This window comes from Exophiala xenobiotica (genome assembly GCF_000835505.1).
Source record: "Exophiala xenobiotica strain CBS 118157 unplaced genomic scaffold supercont1.2, whole genome shotgun sequence".
In the NCBI taxonomy this organism is placed as follows: Eukaryota; Fungi; Ascomycota; class Eurotiomycetes; order Chaetothyriales; family Herpotrichiellaceae; genus Exophiala; species Exophiala xenobiotica.
The window spans coordinates 2,490,035-2,507,766 of NW_013562493.1; the positions used below are offsets into that span (position 1 = coordinate 2,490,035).

The window sequence follows — 17,732 nt, forward strand, 5'->3', positions numbered from 1 at the left end:
GAGTTTTTGCCTGGCTTGAGTCTTGGCGCGGATCATGATAATGATTTCAGATTGTCAACGTAACCTCACAATTTTGAAGTCTACTACCAAAGCGGTCACGATTGTCGACATCAGCTGCAGGTCACAGTTGTTGGTGTCGAGAAAGACCGCTTCCAATATCTATTTATGAGAATGAAATAAACGCAAAAGCCAACCACAAGCGACATGAGAAAACCCTACGACTGGTTTTGGTCTCCCTCGATCCGTCACACGGGCGGGTCGCCTTTCTCGTTTTCCGTTTCCTCAATACAGGTGCGATTCAAGGCTAGATAGCCATGGCTCCGCCGCAAGGACAAGCCTCATACAAGAAGCAGCCTGGAACCTTGGCCATATCAAACGATCGTAAATCGGTGTCATGGACGCCTATCCAACCACCAGATGCCGCCCCCAGCCTGGTGATATCGGCAGCAAACATTGTGAACCTCCAGCAGACGCCGGAATCCAGTCCAAAAGTGATGCTGAAAATCTTCGTCCAGGATCCAGGACAATCAGAACCCACTGCGCACGTCTTCACTTTCACGTCCAAGGCCGACCCGAGAGGTGAAGCGAACGCCATCAAAGACGCCCTAGCGAATGTCATCCAAGCGCAGAAAGCCGCTCAGAATGCTGCCGCGGCGGCTGAATCTAACGGCGGCCAGTCCGCAGCCATGACCATTGCAAATGTAATATCTAGCGCTGGTCGCGGCAGCAGTCTCTGGGAAGACGACGACCGCTTGAAATCCGACGTCAAACTCCAACAGTCGCTCATGCAAGAAGATGCAGCCCTGCAACGCACATTCATGGAAGCCCTGAGCCTCAAGCCCGAATCGATTTCCACCACACAGTTCACAGCCCAATTCTGGTCCTCGCGCGTCCACCTCCTCCGGGCCCACGCTATCGCCCAGAACCAAGGACGTGGCAAATACAACGTCTTCTCCGAGCTCCGGCGCGAAGACGGCGGCACCAAACTTAGCCTCACGCAGGACCATGTCCGAGCAATCTTCGAACAGTATCCCGTCATGCGCACGATCTATGACGAAGTTGTCCCCCAGAAATGTAAGTCCGAAGTCGAATTCTGGTCCCGCTTCTTCCAAAGCCAGTTGTACATGCGACTTCGAGGGCTCAAGTTCGACCCAACGAAAGAGAGCAGGGACAAATACCTCGATACAGAGGAGTACCTGAATCATCCCGAGTTGACGGGTCTACGCACGACAGCCGCGGAGATGCATATCCCGAAATTCATCGATCTGGAAGGCAACGAGGAGAATCACAGTCAACGCAAAGGGAACCGGCCGGACAGCGAGTTGCGCGCGACTGCGCTGGATAAGGCGCCTATCATCAGGAGGCTCAATGCGTTGAGCGAGAAACTCATGGCCACGGTCCGGCCGACTGACGTCGACGCCAGCGCGCCGATTGGCATGACCGAGACGACGTACGAGCAATTACGGCTGAGAGATTTAGGCGGCGACCCGGAGCAGGAGAGGATCATACTGAACATTAGAGACCAGAGCCGGTTCTTTTCGGATAAGGGTAAGGGGCCCGATGAGGGTGTCAATGGTGTCGATACCAACCCGTTCAAGACCATCGATGCCTCGCAGGCGATTCGGGACATTTGTGGTGACTTGAAAAAACACTTTGCACGGCCTGGCGCGGGTGTGATTCCCATCGACCCGTACGAGGATGAAGATGAGGATGAGAATATGGGCATGGGCGATGACGACGGAGGACCGACGAGGCCGGAGACCGGGTCAAGTCTCGCGACGAAGCATATCCTCTCGCTCGTGCAGGCGCACCGCGATCAGACCAGTGAGATTCCGACGGCAAGTGGTCTGAGCACGGGCATATATGACCGGTTAACGCTCACGCAAGCCACGACGATCGAGTTCCTACGGCAATTCTGGCATGCCTTCCTGTCCGGTGAAGCCGGGCGCGCGAATGAGATTGCCTCGCTGGTGGAAAGTCTCAATCGGGCGCTCGACAGAATCAATGTGATTGCCAACGACGCGGAGAAGGAGCGGCTGGAGCATATCCGCACGCAGGAGCGCAGTCTGGAAGAGCGGTTCAGAAAGACCGGCAGAAGGCATAGGCTGGATCCGAAAGCGATCAAGGGCGGAGGAGCGGTCGTGAAACAGTTGCTCGGTCCGATTATCAGGAGTCTGGCGAATGCCGTACAGAGGTATAGGCAGGCTTTTGAGGAGCAGACGAAGGGTGTGGGAGATGGATGAAAATATACCTATCCAGGGAGATGAGAAGGACGTTGTTGTTTTCCTTCGGTTCTGACCTTGGGAGTTGACAAGGCTCGACTGGATCAGAACCACAGCACGCGAATCAAGAGGGGGAGAGTATCCAAAAAGATGCTCCCTGCTCATTTGTCACGTTCACACTGACGTGATGTGCGATCGCAAAGAGTCTGGAGGTGTTGGGTGCTCTGTGTCGACGACTGAGGTCGACACCCGGTTTCAAAACGGTGTGCTGGACAACAAGTCTTCGAGCACGCCACAGTAAGCAGGTGAACTCATCCTGACTTGCTTCCCACGAATGGAAGAGGCCCAGCATACCGCGAGGCTATGGTTTTGACGGGTTTTGCGAAAGTGTCATAGACTGTATGGGCAGAGGATAATTCCTCTGCGAATCATGTATAGTCAGGTAGAACAAAAATCGAGACCAGACAATTACAATCACCACTGGCTGGACCAAATTGTCATACACTGCTGTATCAATATATACTGATCCTTCGGCCTGCTACGTTGAGCTGTCAACGCAGCAAGGTAGCTACCGATCTTGAATCTTCTTCTTGGACTTCTTGTCTTGACACAAGTCGTCATGAACCTGTGAAATACCCCAGAATCTGCCTTCCAAACCCTCTCCGACCCGACCCCTCCACCCTGTCGACGTTATCACTAACGTTCCTCATACCGTCCGCCGAACTGCCCTCCTCTTCCAGCCGTCTTCTTAACCCTTCATACTGGCCCCGTTCTTTGCGCTTGCTCGTCTCGCCGACTATCCAGCTCGGTATCCTCCACCGGCCCAGCCCGCCAGGCAACAACTCGCCCATCCATGCACTCCCGATCGTCCACCCAACAGCCGCAGGGAGCACTTGATAGGGGAACTGACTCAGCGCCAACTGCGCCGCGAGAAGATAGGTCGTCGATTTGTCACTGAACACAATGCCGGGGACCTGTTGTCCGTCTGGCCCTGTGCCTGTGCTTGTGCCTGTGGAGGTGACGATCTTGTACCGGTACAGCCGGGGGATCTCGTCTCTCCAGGCACTCAAGGCGGCAAACGCGACGGTCGCGAGGCCCGCGGGGATGTAGTTGTACACGCCCAGACTCGCGGCTTTCAGGACGAGGGTGATTGTGGGAAGGAGGAGGATGTTCAAGAAGAAGACGACGGCTACAAAGCTGGCATACTTGCGGCTGCCCCAGAGACGCTCGAGCACGCGGAAGTGGTAGAAGAGGGCCGTCGAGAAGAGCAGTTCGGTCGAGGATGTGTAGGATAGTTGGAAGGTGAGCAGCCGAGAGAATTGGAGGTACGGCCAGAGATGAGGTGTCGGCTTGATGGGGAGGAGGTGTTTGATGTCGAGGATGGAGGTGAGGACGCTGGTGGCGATCGACCCCAGGATTAAGAAGCGAGACACGGGAGCGTGTGTGAAGCCCGAGGTTGTGACCATGGTCAACGAAAGGCCATGGGTACTGCAGGAGAGCGTGCTCGTAAAGTTAGAGACTGTGTGTGAAACCTGAGATACCGTCGAGCTGTGTGGCCTGCGTCCATGGTCCGTCGTCATCCTGATGTCTGGAAGTGGAAGGTACAGCGAATGCTGACCTGACACGCCTGACATCCCACCCACCTGAGGAGGTTCACGCAGGTTGTTCAGGTATTTCCATCGAACAGAGCAAGCTTCCCAGAAATCTAACAGCATTATAATATTTGTCTGAACATGCAGATGATCGAGATCGCCGACTCGGAGTCATGTCTTCACTTCGAACAGTGCAGAATGTCTTACTGTCTTAGCCGGCTGCCCTGTCCCCGGCCCCCTACAATGGTGTTCAATCGATCTTTTGGCCTCAGCCATGAAACAACCACAACCACCTAGTCTACTAGGTACGTCCGTCAAAATCCAGCAACACCAGCATGGATCGTCACAACCTCGAAAGCTTTCAAGCACAATGGCAAGGCACTCCCGGTCGGGGTGGTCTGCACCTCCAGAGCTTCGATCTTCTCCTCCATCAAGTCCACTCTGCAAGCCGAATCGAGCTTGAGATCCACGTTGATGGTGACGCTTGCCGCACCTCCATAAGCCTCATATGCCCTCATGACCAGGTCCGTTCCGTCCTCTGATCTCTTGATGGTTTCCAACACGACGTTTGGCCCGCCGTCCACGACGATCCGGGGCAATCTAGCACATCTGGGTACGACTTGGAGTGGTGAGTTGAAGTTGAAACCGGCTCGCACCACGGCCGACTGGTTCAACATGCCACGGTGAGGCAGAATGGCGTACTTGAATCGTTGCCGGCCCATGTCCGCATGCGCATCGGGCGCCTTGGGACTCCGCAAGAGACTCAGCCTCTGCGTGCGACCGTGCGTGGAAAAGCCGTACTTGGAATCGTTCAAGATGGCCACACCATAACCAAACTCGTCGAGATTGGCGAACTTGTGGCAGACCACTTCGAATTTCGCGCTGTCCCAGGTCGTGTTGGAGTGCGTGGGCCGTCGTATGATCCCGAATTGAGTCTCGTAGTCTGCTGAAGGGTTGCAGAGATCCCATGCAAATTCGGCCTTGAGGAATTTCCGGTCCTCACGCCACTCGCACTCGCATTCGATCTGCACCTGGCTGAGCGCGTCGTTGAAACCATCGGCGTACGACGGTCCGTTGAGAACGGCATCAAGCGAGATGATTGAGGTGATCCACGATTTTTGCGAGATTTTCTGCTCAACTTTGACCGAAGCACGAAGGGGACCGTGGTCTAGAATCGCCACTGCCTGGTTCGACGTACTGATACTTCTCGAGATGATGGATCTCGACGTCCCAAGCATCCCAGTAAAGTGGCTGGTCGTCGAAGAGGACCATTCGATTGCCTCTGACCCCCTCAGGAAGTAATTCCCTCTGCAGCCCTCGGTCGATCAGTGAGACAATCTCACCGCCTTGAATACACACCCGCAGATGATCGTTCTGGAGGACAAAGGTTCCGTTTTCTTCGTGCACGGTGACAGGCGTGTATGGCACTTCGCTCAGGTCAGTCACCCCAAGACCCTCTGAGCCCACATTTAGTAAGCCTCCTCCTGCTTTGCTGTCACCTTCAAGTTGTGCATTACTGAAACCGGACACGTCGTCGACCTTGATAATCTCGGAGCGAGGCCATGACAGAGTATTCAGGAGGCTAAGTCCGTCGCGGTCTGTTCTGAGAGCCACGAGTGCGTCTTGGCGGATCTTTGCCCCTTTTCCTCATCACCTCGTCGTAGATGACTGTGGTGTCTTCGTAGACCATTTCGATACAAGACCCTGGCAAGACATCGTGGAATTGGCACAAGAGCACGTCCTCCCACATGGAGTCTAGTGTGTCCTTTGGGTATCTGTGCCTCTTGGTGAAGAGCGCCATTGAGGTGAGATATTCCAACTCGCGCAACAAGATTTCAGCGCGTCGATTGTTCGATCTTGTTCTTGCTTGAGAAGTATACGTGCCTCGATGGAACTCCAGGTACAATTCGCCATGCCATGTGACCAGCTCTTTTCCTCCCTGAGTTCTGTTCTGAATACCTTCAAAGAACTCATCGACGGTGTCGACGATGCCCACCCTCGGAACAGCACCGATCGTATCGGACAGACTTTGAAACCGTTTGAGGCGCTCAAGCATGCCTGCCAGCGGACCTCCGCCTCCGTCGCCATTGCCAAAAAGTAACAGCGAGTGCTTGTCCTCTGCCAAGTTGCCGTGATTGCTAACACTCTTCTGGAGCTCGCCGGCTTCGACTTGGGCATTGTAGGTCTCCGTGGGAGCCATGTGAGTGAGCACCTGCGTATTATCCAAGCCAACCCAATTGAATGTCGAGTTTGGAAACTTGTTGATGTTGTTCCACGACATCTTTTGCGTGAAGAAATATGGCATGCCGGCCAGCCTCAGGAGTTGCGGTAACTGTGGTGCGTACCCGACGGTGTCAGGTAGCCAGAACGTCTTGCAGGTGATGCCAAATTCCTTCTGGAAGAAGCGCTGTCCATAGATGAGTTGCCGACAAAGCGATTCCCCCGACGGGAAATTCGTGTCGTTTTCGACCCAGGAGCCTCCAACAGGGATGAATTGCCCGGATTTGATTTTCTGTTTGACCCGTTCATATATCGAGGGATAGTCTGCTTTTAACCACTTGTACTGTTGGGCTTGAGAGGCGGCAAAACGGTGTTCTGCATACCTGTCCATGAGGTCCACCTGCGTGGCCCACGATCGAGCCACCATTCTCTTCGTCTCACCAAAAGGCCAGAGCCATGCAGTGTCAATGTGGCAATGTGGCAATGTCCGATCGCACTCACCAGGGTTGAGTGATCCCGATCAGCCTGCACCTCTGCCAACAGCGTTTTAGCCAAAGACCGACAGGCCGAGATGCTGGGATGGTCATCTCGTTGGAAAACGTTCATGATCTCGTTGGCTATTCCCAAACATCTTTGGGCTTCCCATGTATTTGGTGATAGAGTCCGTGCGAGGTCTGAAATGACCTGAAAATCCCAGTACAGAGCCCATGCATCCTGATCTGGTTCGACAAGCTCCGCCGTCTCCAGCAGAAACTGTCTGTCGGCTTTTGGCGGTTGAATGATGTCGTTTGCAGGATGGTGAGGTCCGCCAATGCTGAGATCGAGGCACTGTGCGCAACCGAACATGCCGTTCATGCTGGCCTCGACGTAAAATGCTTTCCTGCCCTGCCATGATCGGGGAATGATGAATTCCACTCTCCTATCCTGGAAATGGCCCCCTGTCAGGCCATGGATGGGCTCACCATCCTCTGTCCAGATCATCCCTTCAGAGTGGCAGTCCCAGTGGAATTCCAGTTTGTCCTTATATGCGGGAATCTCAATGGTGATGCGGAACCAGGGTGTGCTCCAAGATGGACCAAACTGAGCCCCAACTGCAGTGGGTTTGAAGTCATTGACCTTACTGGTCGCTGCTTGGAAAGACGGTCGTTGCAGGTTGGGCACTGAATAGACCTCAATCTACTCCATTTACGTCATGGAGAGAGAATTGCTGGTGCAGCTCAACCTCGCCAGTTCTGGATTGCGGAGCCTCGAGGAGTATATCCCACTGCCGTCAGGCACATTTGAGAATGGGCAGTAAGATGGTGGGATGTGCATCTTTTTCATGGCCGAAGTCGCAATCCAAAAGATGATGGAGCAGTCCGATCGGAACTTCTCGTCAAGTTCATTGCAACATCATAACGAAATTCACTTTCCCACGCTCGTCGCTGAGGAACTGGAATTCCAGGTACTCGAATGGCGCAGCCACCTTCCACCGGCGTTGGCATTCCCAGACGTGGGCTTTTCCCGGGGCGACCTGAGTCTTTATCTCAAGTTGCAATATCACGCTCACACATGCGGGATTTTCTGGCTGGCGCTTTACAAGGCTGTCATTACCACCGATGAGTCTCCAGAGCTCGTATCGGCTGCCGAAAAATGTGTGCGCTCGTACTGCTCATTCGTGGACGCAGCTGCTGACTTCTTTTCGAAGCCGGTTTTGCTGCCGCACATCGCGATGACGCTGACCTCCATTTTTACGATATCTTTGGGTATGACTTTTGTCAAGAACGCACAGGTAACTTTCGGTCTAGAACAGTTAGACAACTCGTTCAAGACGGCGGTCAGGGTGTTGAGTAGATATGGCACGCTGTATCCCCCGGTAGGACAATGGTCGACCGTCCTACAAGAGCGTTTCGATACGAAAAGATAGCGAGAGATACTAGTATCTATGCCAAAATTTGAAAAGGCGGAGAATATCAAGTACTTGTACTATGGGCCGATCTAATGCTGCCAACGTGGATCTTCCATGTTGTTCTATAGTGCCGACAAGCTGATCTGATCCAATGGCATATCAAGAGTGATCCAGGTCCACGCGCAACGGTCTCAGCCTGAATGATCGATCTCTTACTTTTGCACCTTGGCCACTTCCGTCGAAAGAGTTACCTCATCCGCAGAGTAGGCATTGACAAGGTAGCCCTTGAATTTGCGCGCAGGTACCTCCTTGGCAAACAAGAGATCGAGCTCTTCGTAAGTTCTGCCCTTGCACTCCGGCAGCCTGAAGTAAGCCCAAACAAAGCACAACAAGGACAGACCTCCCCAGAAGAAGGCCGTCTTGCCTTTCCAGTCGCCAGACCCGGGGTTGAGCATATAGGGGAGGATGGTGCCGGCCACGATGGCCGACACGTTTTCCAGGTTTCTGCCGATTGCGAGCGTTTTGTCTCTCAAGCGTGTCGATGATGTCTCCGAGGCGATCGTGTAGGCGAGTGGGCCAACGGTAAGGTCGTAGAAGAAAATCCAGACCAGCATTAAAGCCGACTGCGCCCACATAGCAGCCTTGTTTGCCGAAGCGGCTAGGGAGACGAAGCCGATCAAGAACATGAGGACCGTCAATATGCCGAGGCCACCGACGTAAATCGTCCTTCGTCCCATGGTGCCGATCAAAAACCAGGACAAGACGGTGCCGACAAAGGCCAGACCGTTGTATCCCAAGCTCATCTTGTATGCGTCTGCGGTATTGAGGCCGGCTTGCTCCATGAAGTAGGTGCAGTACTGGGCAAAGTTCAGGCCACAGTAAATTTGGATGCCGAAGACCATGCTGCAAATCTCGGTCCGTCGCCGGTCCGGACCCTTGAAGCAGTCCATGTATGTCGAACAGGTCTCGATCTCCTTTTCGAGGTTGTCCGTGTGCACCAAGAGGGCGACGTTTGCCTTGAGATCGGTGGCTCCTCGCTTAGCCAGTCTCGCCAGGGAATGTTCAGCTTCTGCAATTCTCCCTTTTCTGACCAGCCACCAGGGCGATTCGGGAGCGAAAACGGTGGCGACGAGTAAAGGCAGAGGCCAGATCCACTGGATCGCGAACGGCAACCTATAGGCCCACTGGTCGGTCCGATGGATCAACCCGTTCAGCACGCCGGCCGCGATGAATTGACCGATGACCCAACACAGGTTGACGTACGACGTCAGGTATCCGCGGAGCACGACCGGCATGACCTCGGACGCGTACGTGGGTCCAAGGATGTTGAACACACCCCAGCATAGTCCGCAAAGAAGTTCGCCGGTGAGTAGGACGGACATGCTGGGCGCGAAGAAGGTGATGAAGATGAAGCCCACCGGGAAGGTATATGAGACGTAGCTGACGCGTTTGAAGCCGAACATGTCGACGAGCCAGCCGGTGGCTAAGAGCCCCAGGACCACGCCGAGGGTGGTCGAGTTGGAAAGAGCCGCTTGCCAGCGTGGAGCGAGCTGATAGCCATCGCCGAATTGCTGGCCGTACCTTTTCTGGAACGAAGGGTACCCAAAAAAGTTGCCCAGGAGCGCTGTGTCATAACCGAGCACATACAACAGACAACCTTTCGATTTCGGCCGGCCAGGTAGATGCCCTCGCTGGAGTCGAACGCTGACATGATAATTAGAATTGAGACCTGGACCAGTTTTGGTGTTCTTGGCATGTACATACCGCTGGTGCTGAGCAATATCGGGCGTACCTATTGTGCTATTCTTGGGACAAGCGAATCCGTCCTGAGCCACTCGCTTGTTCTGATCTTCGCTTCCTCATGACTTTCGATGTCGGTCGCTACGGCCGCCTAGGTCGTCATATCAGGAGACATGCCTACGACTCCTAGGTTTGCATTGCAACGTTCTTGTCACACCCGGCAAGTAACCCGACCTCGAAGACATTCATACAGGAGCATGATTACATCCAACGAGCCTCAAGATGAGCGACTCGATTAACAAGATGGTCAATCTTTAGGCCACCGGAACCTCGTCTTTCATGTCCACCGTTTAGAAGAATGTCCGACGGAGAACCATGAAAAGCATGGGTCATCACAGCAGCGAGGGTTCGATCAGCTGGCTGCACGCTTGAATAGGTTCAGATCGAGTTTGAAAAGACGGTGATCTGGGATAGAGAAGTGGTTGTCTGTATCTTGATTCAGGCTAGTCCGATATCTCTCGATCTTTCACAACTTTGGAAAGAACATAGGGGTCTCTTTCTTCCACTTCTGATAGTCCGCTCGATCTCCGTACTTCTTGTCGTACTTGGTTTCGCTCAGAGGTATGCCCGACACCTTGAAAAGCAAGAACGTCACAAACGCAGGACTGACGCCGGCGCTTAGGAGAGCAATAGCTTTCCCTGCCACACCGCCGGCAAGCCCCATTCCAGCAACGCCGGCATTTGATGCAAGAACACCAAGTGACAGTGTTGCAATCCCTGTCCACAATGTACTCTCACCAAAGTAGTTGGGATGTCGACTCTTGCTCCACAACCCTCGGGTCAGAAAGTCCTCGTCATGTTTCTTCTCTTTCTTTTCTTGCGACCACTTGCTCTTCTGTCTATCCGCCGTCATCTCGAAACTCATGCCACCAACATAAAGCAGGATGCCGATGATGTCTGTAATTGAAATCGCGCCTCCTAAGGCAGCGAAAGTGGACGCAGGTAATGAGTTTACCGCAAGCACTGGCAGCAAGCAGAGGGACACCCAGGTTGCCTGAGCAAAAAAGGCGACTGCGAACTTGGGGGGTGAGTTGCGGATGTCCTTGAAACGGGAATCCTCACCGTCAGAGAGGATGCGCGTGAAGAGGTAGGTGCCGACTAGCTCAGATCAGCTCGACCATGTACAAACTTGTGTGTAACTCACGGCGAGACGCCCAGAAGCTGACTGCAGCGCTTAGAAACACCTGCCTCCAGTTGAAGCCATATGGGCCTCCTGTCCCCTGGAGAGCATTGAGAAGGCTAAGCCAGGCTGGCTTTGTCTGCCCTGCTAATGCGGCCGCCGTTCGAGCGCGCAGAGCAGGGAGATATAAGCTCAATGCCGTGCACGAGAGATAGGTCAGGGAGCCGGACAGGTCGTAGAACCTCTCCGATCCTGCCAGTATAGATGGAGCGGCAACTCCTGCTTGGATCCCAAAAGCAAGGCTAACAGAGGGTATGAGATTCCGCAAGAAAGGATTGCGGAAGTTTGTCGCTGTCAGGAGAGATTGTAGCAGAGGCATGATCGACAATTCGATTGTGCGAGGAGAATTACACGCGTCCTGACGCAGCTCTCATCTCGACCTACCAAGTTTATATCACTTGGACTGTCAAATCATTCATCTGTGTCCCGGACTCTTTTTTGGTCGAAAGTCTGTTGCACATGAAAGTGAAGCAGGAAATGTATGACGCCAACAGCAAAACAAATCCGGAGGCAGATTCTCCGCACTTCCGAGCCTGCGATTTTGGAGATCTGCGACAATTTTTGAGATGCCGCCGACAAGTCTTGACCCTTCAACGATCGAGCGAGACCACATCAATTTGAGCCTTCGGGCCCGAGCACGAAATATGGACGACGCCTCCATGCCCGGGGCGTTCCCTACTGCGCCCGAGGAGAGTGTCCCTGCAAGCAGGACACCCAAGAGAAGGTTCGTTGGAAGAAGGACGGCAGATGCGCAGGCAAAACATGGGCAAGATGCGAAGGGGTCTGTCGAGGAGACGACCGCAGTGGTACCCAAAGGTCTGGTCGGACGAGTCTCATAAAGTCGATGTTGACTGACAGTGATATAGTCCAGCGCAAGTCACCACGGGCCCTGAACCAGGTACCTGCAGAAATCCTCGATGACCCAGACATTCAGGCCGCAATAGCCTTGCTTCCTCACAATTACAGCTTCGAAATACCCAAAACCATCCATCGGATACGGACTCTCGAGGCGAAACGAGTCGCCTTACAATTCCCCGAGGGTCTTTTGATGTTTGCCACTACCATCTCCGACATCCTGACCCAATTCTGTCCTGGCACCGAGACCTTGATCATGGGAGACGTCACTTACGGCGCATGTTGCATTGATGACTACACCGCAAGAGCCCTAGGATGTGATCTTCTGGTCCACTATGCACACAGTTGTCTGATACCCGTGTCTGCCACGAAGATAGCCACTCTCTACATCTTTGTGGACATATCTATCGACATTAAACATCTGGTGAGCACCTTGTCTCGCAATATATCTCCAGGCAAGACAATCGCCATGGTGGGTACAATACAATTCAATGCAACACTTCATACCATCAGACCTGCCCTTGAAGCGGAAGGCTTGAGGCTAGTCGTGCCTCAAGTCATGCCACTGAGCAAGGGCGAGGTACTGGGCTGTACTGCTCCTAAACTTACCAAAGACCAAAGCGTTGACCTCATTCTTTACCTTGGCGATGGGCGCTTCCACCTTGAAGCTGCGATGATAGCAAATCCGACCATCCCGGCTTTTCGATATGACCCATACTCGCGGAAATTGACTCGAGAGACTTACTCACACGATGAAATGCTCGACATGCGAACCAGTGCAATCAACACTGCAAAAAGGGCTAAGAAATGGGGTCTGATTCTTGGAGCATTGGGCCGCCAAGGCAATCCGCATACCCTGACCATGATTCAAAACTACCTCACCAAGCAAGGTATACCATACATCAACCTTATGCTCAGCGAGATATTCCCTGGCAAGTTGGCTCTCTTTGAAGATGTGGACTGCTGGGTCCAGATTGCCTGTCCTCGATTGAGTATCGACTGGGGTTATGCTTTTTCGCGACCATTGTTGACACCATATGAAGCTCTAGTAGTGCTAGGCGGTCAACAAGGGTGGGAGCAGGGAGACGGCACCTATCCCATGGATTTCTATGCAAATAATGGACTGGGCAGAACGACGGAGAAGCTCGCGGCTCAGGTGGCAGTCTCTGGTTGAACACTTGGGATGCGACTGGGGAAAGAAACCTTGAGCAATCGCTGCGCTGTGACCATGCCGAAATCACAAGCACCGCCCTTTGTCGCAAGTGATGGGACTGAGCCTAGGCTCACCCAAAAACCATTACGACGGGATGAGCAGTGCGTTTTGTGAATGTATGTCACCAAAAAGTCAGGAGCGCGCCTGACTATGATGGAGCCACTGGAGGAGTCGATCGTGACAGAGATCCAGAGTCTGATGCCAGCCGTTCTTTCCTCCTGCCACCAGTTGTTGAACCAGCGAATCCGGAGGCTGCAAGCAAGACACCCTTCGCGCAAAAACATCACGGCCGGGCGTGGTAGCAGCAAATGCATGAACTCTGCGATGGATGCACACCTGCATCAGAAGCATCCTGAACGAGCCGGAACTATGACGAGTCGGTATCCTGCAAGGGTGAGAGGATTGGAAGTGTCCGGGGCATGGTGATGGCGAAGGGTGGAGGATTGTGTGAACGAGCTGATGGCTTCGTCAGAGCCTCGATGGCTGAACCCAGATCATTGATCATAGGGGGTTTCCCGACCTCCTGGGTTGATGGAATGATGGCAGTACTGATCTTGATGATGCAATGAACTGGTCGGGGCTACGTTGCTGGACATCTATGGCAAGATGTGATTACCTATTCTGTATAAAGATCATAAATGTTATTGATTGTATTATGCGAACTCCCTGATGATCTTGCAACCTGGATCCATCACAGGTTAGGAGCCTCGCTATATCGACGACTGGCCGCCCGTTGTGTGTCGTGGTGGTCGTGGTACGTCCAAAGGTGGTTGCAAGGTGATTCCTCGATGAGGCCACCTATTGCCGATGTTTAGCCAGAGCGGCCAACACCGTCGATGATGGTCCCCATCATGGTGTGTAGTCCTCTTGCGATTCTGTCTCCATAAGATACTTCACCCTTCAATACCGTCTTTCAATTAGACTGGTCTGAAGCCTTTCAGGCCGTGTTATGCATTCGGACATTCATGTAATCGTCCGCTTTCATGAACAGTCCGTTTTCGCGGGCGAAGAGCTTCGATGTACAATCACTTTCAAAAACGTTGCGAACTTGATCGAACCAGTCAGTCCTTCTATCCCAAAAAGGCGCAATAGCCGGCAAGCCAGCATAAGTCAGATTGCTGCGCATTCGTCCAGAACCCATGGTCATTCAAGATTGAGTCAAAATGGGAGGTCCGCCACCACCGACAATGAGTGTTTCCCCGACGCGCGCGGTCGACACAAACCGACTGCCTCGCTACAAAACCCTCCACCGGCGAACGATCTGCCGTCACCTGTAGTAGAGAGACCCGGCTTCAAGCAGAGATCGGTATCCATCATCTCAATGACATCTCCTATCGCCGCGACCGACCATGCGGACGCGTCCGCTGGCAGCTGGGCAAAGCAGCAAAGATTGAGTCATCAGCGATCATCTACGGTCCAAATCCACCATGGTAAGTGGTGCTCACTGTCACTTCCGGGTTCCCTGTACTAGTTGCTCAATGAAATGATCCAGACTCGCATCGCAGAACGAGCCAGCTAAGCCAGGCTTCTCGTGGAAGCTCGCCGCAACCACCAACACATGGTCCGCGCAGCCCGCTGTCACCAGCTGCTGGCCAAAGTCGTGAGTCGACACCGGACTTCAAGTTTCCTGCAGCAGCGGCTCCGACCGATCGCGTGCGCCAGGCTCTGAGTCCCAGCGACAACAGTGAGCCCGCCACTCGAATCCTCTCAAGGACGAGTCAAGTGACCAGCGAGCGAAGTAGTGGCGACTTTTATTCTCTCAGCAATCACTCGCAGGAGACTCTCATGTCTGAACAGCCTTCTATCATGTCGGATCACCGACCAACCCCCAGCCTTTCTCTCCCTCTTCCGCGGATTCCACTAAGGCCGGCGCAAAAGCCTCGAGGCGTCAATCTGCTCATGGGCTATGCACAACTGAACGCCACATTTACCCTGGACGCGTCACTGGTCGACCAATCGCATTTTGAAGAGGTCAAAAGCAAAGGCTTCCTCGGTGGCCAAGCAGGCGGTGGCGTGGTCGGCATGAAGAAACCTCGCCCGACCAGTGGGTTCCTGGGGAACTTCAGTCTGAAGGATTTTGGCGAATCATTGAACAGCTTGATCAGCGGCGACGACGGGAGCAGCGTGACGCAAATGCACGCAATACGAAACTCTCGAGCCATTCCGTTGTTGTCGACACCGCAGTCATTGCTGTTTGTCGACATGCACCTCGAGCCTGGAGAGGAGCACAGCTACTCGTACACATATCCACTTCCACCTGGACTACCATCTAGTCATCGAGGCAAGGCCATCAAGATATCGTATAACCTGACTGTTGGCGTACAGGGTGCACTTGGAGGTCGGGACGTACACACAGTTCGACAAGTCAACGTCCCCGTTCGCGTGTTTTCCGGCGTCAACTACGACGGCGAGATCTTTGGCCATGACCTGATGCAGCCTCATGTCATACTGCGAGATCTCGCCACAACAAAATCGATCATCTCCCTGGAACATGAAGAAGGTGAAGAAGCCGAATCTCACGCGACACGATCACACGAGAAGTCTACCACCGAATTCCTCGAGTTTGTTGACAAGCTGCTGGACCGCAACCAGCGCAGGCAGTCTAGTAGCGGTACGATGGATGCATTCTTAGCGAAACGTGACGGTGCAGAGGGCCACCAGGGTCTGCAAGCCATCAACCGGGCTATTTTCTACAGTAATCAGAGCACGGATAGCTCTTCGAGCTCAAACCGGTTTGAAATTGCGCGAAACGGGCTGAGAGTTGCCGTCATTGTCATCGACAGACCTCTGCACCGACTCGGCGAAACCATCACAGCTGTGATTGATCTTTCGGAGAGCCAGGTGTCTTGCGCCATGCTTCGGTCGACGCTGGAAACTACAGAGAAAGTCAGTCCTCCTCTTGCAGTCAGATCCGCCGCCACGATCAACAGGGTAACGAGGAAGATCTATGCGGCACAGTCCGAGAATATCCTCTTCGCCAAGCGAGTCACATTTGCTCCAAGTATCCCAGCGGGAGCGACGCCCACCTTTGTTACCAGTGGTGTCAATCTCGATTGGAGTCTCCGTTTTGAATTTGGGACCATCAAGCCTGTGGAGACCGATGAGGGCGATATGAAGCATGTGACTAATCTGCTTGAAGGGGTCGTCAGGGATGAACGAGGAGCGATCAATGTTGCTGTGGAGCACTTGGATTGTGAGACCTTTGAAGTCGTGATTCCCATCACGGTGTATGGTGATCTCGTCCCGGACGGTAGGGAGGGCGGAGATATCGTTGGTATTCCCATCTAAGAACTGAAGTCTTGTGGGCCGGTATCAGGCTCTGTTCAGCACGAATTCAAGGACCAGAAAGGTCACGTATGCAATCAGCATCGCCACTCCAACCAGTCTATGCGAGCCAACCAGGATGGCCAGAGTGAGGCTGGCTGAAGAAGCCCACACCCAGAAAATTTCATGGGCATAACTTGCCGACTCTGCAAGACTGGCAGATCCGAGAATTGTCACGCCCAAGCAAAGAGTCAACAGGAAGATATTGCTTCCGACCGTATTGGCCACCATGATGCCATGATGTCCACGGGCTCCGCTAACCACAGCGACAAATTTCTCGGGTAGAGTCGTGGCGAAGGATAAGAGTGTGGCGCCGAAGACGGTTTCCGAGATGTTGAATCTGGCTGCCAGCAGTCTGGACGAGTGCGAAAGTAGGTAGCCGCTCATTGAGAGCGCGACAAATCCGACGAGAAGTCTGCCGAGATCCCAAATGATGCATCGGTAGTGTTGTCTCTGTCTCCTTCGATTTAACAAGGCCGTTGACTCGGACTCGTCGATATCGTTTCGTGCGTTCGCATCGGCCCTACCACCACCACCACCACCACCACCACCTACTCCTTCTGGCATTGAGTCAGGACTCGAGCTAGACTCCGAACCCGAGTCGGAATTGCCATACGAATCCGAATCTTCAGGAGCATCCAAGATACCGCGATAAATCGACCAGCCCACACCAACGACATAGATGGCAAAAGCTAGCACGAGCAGAGCCCCGGAGACCTTTGTCCACAGCCAGCCAACACCCCAAAGGACCACTACAGCCGTTGTCACTGTAAACAGGACAGTGGCATATAGCCTGGCACTCGCGTCGAAGCTGGTGATGCCGTTTTGGTTTTGGTTTTGGTTTTGTTGCGCTTGCGCCTGCACCAACAGACCCAAGGAGAAGGCGCCCAGGATATTGGCGACACAGCTTCCCAAGACGTTTCCCAGGGCCAGGCGCGGACGATGCTGGACTAAGGCGGCGATCACAACAAAAAGTTCCTCCCACTCGGCGCCGGCGGTGAGCAAGGAGATGAGCGTCTCCGAGACGTGGAGCCTTTGGGCTAGTCGGGCCGTCGATGTGATGAAGAGTGACGTGCTGTGCTCGAGCGTATATAGGCTGAGGATGAATGTGCATAGGGGGAAGAGGATGGCATCTGCTGCACCTGCAGCTGCTCGGACGGGGGTTGTCATGGTACGAGTAAGATCGATGATTGTGCTTGCCATCGCAAAAAATATTCTCGGGTGCTTGTGCTTGTACTCCGCACTGGCGACGAGAAAACTACCTAGATAGAGTGGTTGTGACAAAGTCGTAGTACTAGTATGAGATGTAGGATGTACTACTCTGGCCGGCGGACGGCGGTGCATGTCATTGCTGAGACATTGTGTCCGTGTCGGTAACTATATCAGTTACAGACCATGTCATGCTTTGTAGGGTCTGTCACCGTGTGCGTATGATTGC

At 53.6% G+C, this 17,732-nt stretch overlaps 10 protein-coding genes across 10 annotated transcripts; 4 read left to right on the forward strand and 6 right to left on the reverse strand.

Annotated features, from left to right (window-relative positions):
* Nucleotides 1-88: 88 nt before the first annotated feature.
* Nucleotides 89-2,701, forward strand: PV05_03125 (uncharacterized protein). Its single transcript, XM_013463754.1, has one exon. The coding sequence runs from the start codon at nucleotides 315-317 to the stop codon at nucleotides 2,241-2,243; it is 1,929 nt and encodes a 642-aa protein (XP_013319208.1). The 5' UTR covers nucleotides 89-314; the 3' UTR covers nucleotides 2,244-2,701.
* On the reverse strand, nucleotides 2,691-3,748 carry PV05_03126 (uncharacterized protein). The gene has a single exon (XM_013463755.1). It carries the CDS (start codon nucleotides 3,686-3,688, stop codon nucleotides 2,840-2,842), a length of 849 nt encoding a protein of 282 aa, XP_013319209.1. The 5' UTR covers nucleotides 3,689-3,748; the 3' UTR covers nucleotides 2,691-2,839.
* A 380-nt stretch (nucleotides 3,749-4,128) lies between these two features.
* Nucleotides 4,129-5,052, reverse strand: PV05_03127 (uncharacterized protein; the record flags this gene model as incomplete). Its single annotated transcript, XM_013463756.1, has 1 exon — nucleotides 4,129-5,052. The coding sequence occupies one exon, from the start codon at nucleotides 5,050-5,052 to the stop codon at nucleotides 4,129-4,131; it is 924 nt and encodes a 307-aa protein (XP_013319210.1).
* A 344-nt stretch (nucleotides 5,053-5,396) lies between these two features.
* PV05_03128 (uncharacterized protein) lies at nucleotides 5,397-6,461 on the reverse strand (the record flags this gene model as incomplete). The annotated part of the gene is made up of 1 exon (XM_013463757.1): nucleotides 5,397-6,461. The coding sequence occupies one exon, from the start codon at nucleotides 6,459-6,461 to the stop codon at nucleotides 5,397-5,399; it is 1,065 nt and encodes a 354-aa protein (XP_013319211.1).
* Nucleotides 6,462-7,355: 894 nt separating this feature from the next.
* PV05_03129 (uncharacterized protein) lies at nucleotides 7,356-7,940 on the forward strand (the record flags this gene model as incomplete). The annotated part of the gene is made up of 1 exon (XM_013463758.1): nucleotides 7,356-7,940. The coding sequence occupies one exon, from the start codon at nucleotides 7,356-7,358 to the stop codon at nucleotides 7,938-7,940; it is 585 nt and encodes a 194-aa protein (XP_013319212.1).
* A 194-nt stretch (nucleotides 7,941-8,134) lies between these two features.
* Nucleotides 8,135-9,633, reverse strand: PV05_03130 (uncharacterized protein; the record flags this gene model as incomplete). Its single annotated transcript, XM_013463759.1, has 2 exons — nucleotides 8,135-9,546; nucleotides 9,570-9,633. The coding sequence occupies 2 exons, from the start codon at nucleotides 9,631-9,633 to the stop codon at nucleotides 8,135-8,137; spliced, it is 1,476 nt and encodes a 491-aa protein (XP_013319213.1).
* Nucleotides 9,634-10,020: 387 nt separating this feature from the next.
* Nucleotides 10,021-11,342, reverse strand: PV05_03131 (uncharacterized protein). Its single transcript, XM_013463760.1, has 2 exons — nucleotides 10,867-11,342; nucleotides 10,021-10,820 (listed from the first exon to the last, which is right to left on the reverse strand). The coding sequence occupies exons 1-2, from the start codon at nucleotides 11,219-11,221 to the stop codon at nucleotides 10,189-10,191; spliced, it is 987 nt and encodes a 328-aa protein (XP_013319214.1). The 5' UTR covers nucleotides 11,222-11,342; the 3' UTR covers nucleotides 10,021-10,188.
* Nucleotides 11,343-11,493: 151 nt separating this feature from the next.
* PV05_03132 (diphthamide biosynthesis protein 1) lies at nucleotides 11,494-13,605 on the forward strand. Its single transcript, XM_013463761.1, has 2 exons — nucleotides 11,494-11,718; nucleotides 11,769-13,605. Exons 1-2 carry the CDS (start codon nucleotides 11,547-11,549, stop codon nucleotides 12,929-12,931), a joined length of 1,335 nt encoding a protein of 444 aa, XP_013319215.1. The 5' UTR covers nucleotides 11,494-11,546; the 3' UTR covers nucleotides 12,932-13,605.
* A 258-nt stretch (nucleotides 13,606-13,863) lies between these two features.
* PV05_03133 (uncharacterized protein) lies at nucleotides 13,864-17,692 on the forward strand. The gene is made up of 2 exons (XM_013463762.1): nucleotides 13,864-14,400; nucleotides 14,463-17,692. Exons 1-2 carry the CDS (start codon nucleotides 13,920-13,922, stop codon nucleotides 16,256-16,258), a joined length of 2,277 nt encoding a protein of 758 aa, XP_013319216.1. The 5' UTR covers nucleotides 13,864-13,919; the 3' UTR covers nucleotides 16,259-17,692.
* PV05_03134 (uncharacterized protein) lies at nucleotides 16,283-17,464 on the reverse strand (the record flags this gene model as incomplete). The annotated part of the gene is made up of 1 exon (XM_013463763.1): nucleotides 16,283-17,464. One exon carries the CDS (start codon nucleotides 17,462-17,464, stop codon nucleotides 16,283-16,285), a length of 1,182 nt encoding a protein of 393 aa, XP_013319217.1.
* Nucleotides 17,693-17,732: the final 40 nt, after the last annotated feature.

What these genes read in the sequence shown, in the direction of transcription:
- PV05_03133 (XM_013463762.1), top strand. Translation starts at nt 13,920, where the DNA reads ATGCATTCGGACATTCATGTAATCGTCCGCTTTCATGAACAGTCCGTT. An exon ending in TACGGTCCAAATCCACCATG is followed by an intron (nt 14,401 to 14,462) that starts GTAAGTGGTGCT and finishes GAAATGATCCAG; the next exon opens with ACTCGCATCGCAGAACGAGC.
- PV05_03131 (XM_013463760.1), bottom strand. Translation starts at nt 11,221, where the DNA reads ATGCCTCTGCTACAATCTCTCCTGACAGCGACAAACTTCCGCAATCCT. An exon ending in CAGCTTCTGGGCGTCTCGCC is followed by an intron (nt 10,821 to 10,866) that starts GTGAGTTACACA and finishes GATCTGAGCTAG; the next exon opens with TCGGCACCTACCTCTTCACG.
- PV05_03132 (XM_013463761.1), top strand. Translation starts at nt 11,547, where the DNA reads ATGGACGACGCCTCCATGCCCGGGGCGTTCCCTACTGCGCCCGAGGAG. An exon ending in GACCGCAGTGGTACCCAAAG is followed by an intron (nt 11,719 to 11,768) that starts GTCTGGTCGGAC and finishes ACAGTGATATAG; the next exon opens with TCCAGCGCAAGTCACCACGG.
- PV05_03125 (XM_013463754.1), top strand. Translation starts at nt 315, where the DNA reads ATGGCTCCGCCGCAAGGACAAGCCTCATACAAGAAGCAGCCTGGAACC.
- PV05_03126 (XM_013463755.1), bottom strand. Translation starts at nt 3,688, where the DNA reads ATGGTCACAACCTCGGGCTTCACACACGCTCCCGTGTCTCGCTTCTTA.